Source organism: Sceloporus occidentalis, unplaced genomic scaffold, assembly GCF_023333645.1.
Source record: "Sceloporus occidentalis isolate IW3139 unplaced genomic scaffold, rSceOcc1.0.p SCAF_262, whole genome shotgun sequence".
NCBI lineage: Eukaryota > Metazoa > Chordata > Lepidosauria > Squamata > Phrynosomatidae > Sceloporus > Sceloporus occidentalis.
The window spans coordinates 705,198-709,827 of record NW_028317242.1 but is presented as its reverse complement, the minus strand read 5'-3'; the positions used below and the strand labels follow the sequence as shown (position 1 = coordinate 709,827).

Genomic DNA, 4,630 nt, shown 5'->3' with positions numbered 1-4,630 from the left:
GACGCCCTTACCGTGCATTCTTTTCTATTACTGGACTTTAGTGAGAGAAAAAAAAATTCAAGCCATGCATCAATCTTGCTCACCCTGCTGGCACCACGAAGAGGAACTTGCCTTCTGAAGATGCCGCCTGTCTCAGATCCCTTCCGATGGTGAACTTGTTGCGCTGAGATTTGGGAAAAATAATTAAAAAAAAAAAATTGATAAAAATGCCGCTCTGAAGGACGCGGAGAACGGAGAGAAGCAGGGGGGAAATTATATACAAGTATATAAATATATTTTTTTTTCTGTTTTGCTTTTCAGTTTGCTTAAGGATGAGTTGTGATGCTCAACTTTTTCAAAAAGTAAAGTTCAGATAGCAGGGTAAAAAGAAGCTGGTGGAAACGTTAAAATAAAGATGTGAACAGAGGGGGGAAAAACTAGAGCACTCTCGTTAAGAAATAGCCACTATTTCCAACGCTATTTTTTTTTCTTTTCAGCTTAAATAAAATACAGAGGTGTTTACCTGTAAATAAACCACTGAACCTTATTGATGCAGTTTTTCTTAATGCCCCTCTTTCGGTTGGTGCTCAGAGTATTGGATGGCGGGCAGACGAAAGAGTTTAAAAGGCACAGCAAGTCATGGGAAAAATCAAAATTTTGAATCGGTTCAGCCCAAGTTCATTCTGTTCAATACCCCCCCCCCATTTTGTTTCTCCCCGTTATATTTATTCAGTCTTTTCTCTTCTGATTGGATTTTGAGTTTGGATTGCTAGACTTATTTTTTGTGTTGGGATTTTTTTTTTTTTTAATTTTCTGAAATCAAAATAAAAATGAAGAAAATTTTTAAACCTAATACAAGGTTTCTCTGTAAGTCTTCAGATACTAGGAAGGCCGAGACTGTTAAAGGGGGGGCTGCGCTGTGATTAGGGAAGGAGGTTGCAGGTAGTGGTCGGATTGAGCAAACCCGGCAGTTCTGCCAGACCTTATTCTCAGCCTGTCATTCCTGGTACACATCTCACACGCTGTGCACAAGATATAGGGATTAAGCACTTGCGTCAACTAGACCATTCAGGAGTAATTAAAGCAAGTGTTTGAATAAAGGTTTAGTTTGAAAACCAACAGGTTATGTTTTGTCTTTGTTGGAATAAACGTATCGTGCCATCTCCAGCCCCCTTATTTCCGTGCTATCGTTTAAAGTCTTTTCTGATGTCGTGTGCAGAGAATTTTTAAGTCTGCCACGATCGTTTAAACTTAAAAACTCCATGTCGAAAGCCACGATTTTCCAAAGGGCTTTATTGTAATGCCTTTTAACCTGGGACTATACATGAGCTCTGCAATCCCCGGCTCCGTGATATCCCTCATCCGGTGTTACACGGGACCAAGTTCTACGGGAAAACCTGAGCTAGATCTGTGAAATGGTTACATTTAATGCTCTCCTCCCTCAGCCGTTCTGTGTAGAGTGCGTGCGCCTGTATAACTATGGGGGGGGGGGCTTAAACCTTCTACAGGACTAAAAGTGACAAATGGACATTTTATAGCCAAAACATTTTTTCCTATCCCCTCTATGGGTACAGTTGAGAAAAAAACAAAACAAAAGTCATGCTTCTAACGCACCAGACGTTTATTTTGAGATCTGTTGTGTTGCCGGAGTCTTTCATGTAGTGAGAATGTGGTAGGTACGTGGAAATGCCTCCCAGTAAAGATTAATACATTGAAGAAATGTAAACTCGGATAGGCAGGGGCACAGGGGGGCCATGTTGTGCTGTAGTTACATATACTTTTTAGTGTAGGTGGATAGGCGAAAGGCTTAAAATAGACGATGCGTGTAGGACTTGGTTCTGTCCGTCTCCTCCTGCGTTATACGGGCCTAGCCTTCGTTTCTGAATATTTGAATGAGTAATGAAAGCCTTTAGCTTGTACCCAGTCGATGCCGTGGGTGTAGCTGCTGTGCTGCCCCTGCAGATACCGTCCGTTCAGGTTTGAGTGATGGCAGCTGTTATACCACCAGCCTCCGTAATACGTATTCGCACGTTTGCCTGGACTGGAATCTCTGTCCTTGGTGGAGAAGGGCATGTCGGCATGAACATCCAGGGAGTTTCCTAAAGCAGGTAAAACAAAACCATTTAACCAGGTGCTGGAACCAAAGAATATCATCATCCGGAGATCAATGATCTTGGGGAAGATACATGAGGGATTCCCGTAAAACAGATGCAGCGCATCATTTATTCTCCTACAGCAATGGAGACACCCACTTGAAGGTCGCCATTGTAGGAGATCATGATATTTACCTAAAGCAAGTGTTTGAATTAAGGTGCGACCTGCTTTATGGCAGCGCATGTCCTTAAATGCCTGGCCGTGGCGTACCTGCGTTACCTGTAGCGCTGGGCCGGGCGATGCCTGCGTTACCCATGGTGTTATACCGGGCCGTAGCGTTCCTGCGTTGCCCATGGTGTTATACCGGGCCATGGTGTTATACGGGCTGTGGCGTACCTGCGTTACCCGTGGTGTTATACCGGGCCATGCTGTACCTGCGTTACCCATGGTGTTATACAGGGCTGTGGCGTACCTGCGTTACCCGTGGTGTTATACAGGGCCGTGCCGTACCTGCGTTACCCGTGGTGTTATACAGGGCCGTGCCGTACCTGCGTTACCCGTGGTGTTATACAGGGCCGTGCCGTACCTGCGTTACCCGTGGTGTAAGCTCCTAATAGCAATTTGTAATGTTCAGACTCTCCTAAAATTTTGAAAGACGCGTATTTGGCAAAATATTTTTTCGCTTCAAAGTCCTGTAGGTCGATGCGTAATTCCCACGTGCCTGAAAAAAGGTGGAAACGGGAGCCGTGTTAAAATAAGCTACTAAAAAAATATAACTGATGTATATTAAAGCATATTTTGTCTGTGAATAGGTAATTGAGCCGACATCTATCCGTTAAACGGGAGAGACCGGGAAATGTACAGAACGCTTCAGGTGCCAAAAACGAGATGTACAGAAGAAATCATAGGCCTAAAATTTTATGTAAAAAGATCACCTGATGAGGTCAGCATATGAAGATTATCATTTCCCAACCAAAACTCGTTCAAAGTGCTGCCAAACCCCATCTTATAGGAATTCCAGTCCCCGAAAAAATCCACCGAGCCGTCCCACCGTCTCTGGAAAACCTGCACAAAATAAAAAAACAAAACACTGAGATCAGACATCCCCCGTTTATAAATACATTCATTAACATGCCAACCGGAAAAGCAATACGGTATATATTTTTTTACTTTAATTATTTTTTCCCCCAAGTATCTTGAAAACTGTCATGAAAAATTTTTTTTTTTAATCACCGACAATGACCATTGTAGAACCAGATTTATTATTTTTTTTTTATTTTTGTGCTAAAACATTTTTCTCCCCTATATATACATATATTCCTAGAGGGAATTGTCTATCTTCAAAGAAGGATGGACATATAGATATAAGTATAACTATTTCTTGGCTTTTATCACTTTCCTTTTTTTTTTTTTTTTTTTACATCACAATTGTGTTTTTTGGGGGGGTCACATATTGACGATTTATTATACAAATATATTTTATATCTATATGATATTTGACACACTTCATATATTAAATAGAATATATTTATTAATATATATTACATTATAATATTATATTTATTAAATACGTTAAATTTTCGTACTGATTATATACCATTGTGAGATTTTTATGAATGAAGAGCATTGGATCAAACGGTAAATGGAATATATATTGTAAAGATATTTTCTACATATTTCATCTTCCCTGCTGAGCACTTACGATCCAGCCTCCGCCGTCGGTGTGCATATCACACAACACCTTCAGGGGCCGTTTGCCATCCGGGTATATTGCGTACCAGTCGCTTAGAACGCTTCCCTGATCCAGAACCTCCTTACAGTTCCTCGGAGCTAAAAGCGAGAATTAAAAACAAAATACGTCAAATAGTTGCATTTATTTGGATTCAAACCCAATAAGTAAGCAATAATAACGGTGAGTTTGCTGTATAACAGGAAGAATATAGAATACAGAGGTAATAAGTACGTTACGTGGATTCATCCAATAAACAATAAAATAACGATAAAACGGATCCAATGAACGGGCATTAAAACACTCTGATTGTCTGGTTGTGTTAGTGTGAGTGCCTGGGTGTGTGTGCTTTAGTAAAAAGATTGTGAGGAGAACCGGTGTGTCCCAAAAATAGTGTGTGCTAAATAAGGAAATCTCTAAAAATACTTCCCTTTTGTTTTCTCACAGCTGCCTCCTTAAAAACAACTCTCTCCAGGTGTTGTAAAGTATAGGTTCAATTTCAATAGGGGGCGCTCATGTAAGAAAAACAAACGAAACAACAATAGTGTAGACTGTTCAGACGATACGGTGTTAATTATATTGCGTTAGTTGCACTCACAACAGTGCTGAAGATTTGTGTCTGTTTCTCATTCCCGTCTCATAGCAGCTCGTGAAAAAGGTAGTAAATGGTTGCACTCACGGGATCCAATGCACATACAATTATGTGCAAGGTGCACTCAGGGAGGGGGGGTAGGGGAAGCCCACGGTGTCCAGGATCCCTTCTCCAAATGTCGTGGAATTTCAGGTCCAATCCCCCGAACGCTGTGATACAGTGCGGCAACTTCTTCC

At 41.3% G+C, this 4,630-nt stretch overlaps 1 protein-coding gene across 1 annotated transcript; it reads right to left on the bottom strand.

The window, feature by feature from the left end:
- Positions 1 to 1,836: 1,836 nt before the first annotated feature.
- Positions 1,837 to 3,895, bottom strand: LOC149275852 (ficolin-1-like). The gene is made up of 4 exons (XM_089504231.1): positions 3,776 to 3,895; positions 3,009 to 3,138; positions 2,660 to 2,794; positions 1,837 to 2,078 (listed from the first exon to the last, which is right to left on the bottom strand). The coding sequence occupies exons 1-4, from the start codon at positions 3,800 to 3,802 to the stop codon at positions 1,837 to 1,839; spliced, it is 534 nt and encodes a 177-aa protein (XP_089360357.1). The 5' UTR covers positions 3,803 to 3,895.
- Between the last annotated feature and the right edge of the window lie 735 nt (positions 3,896 to 4,630).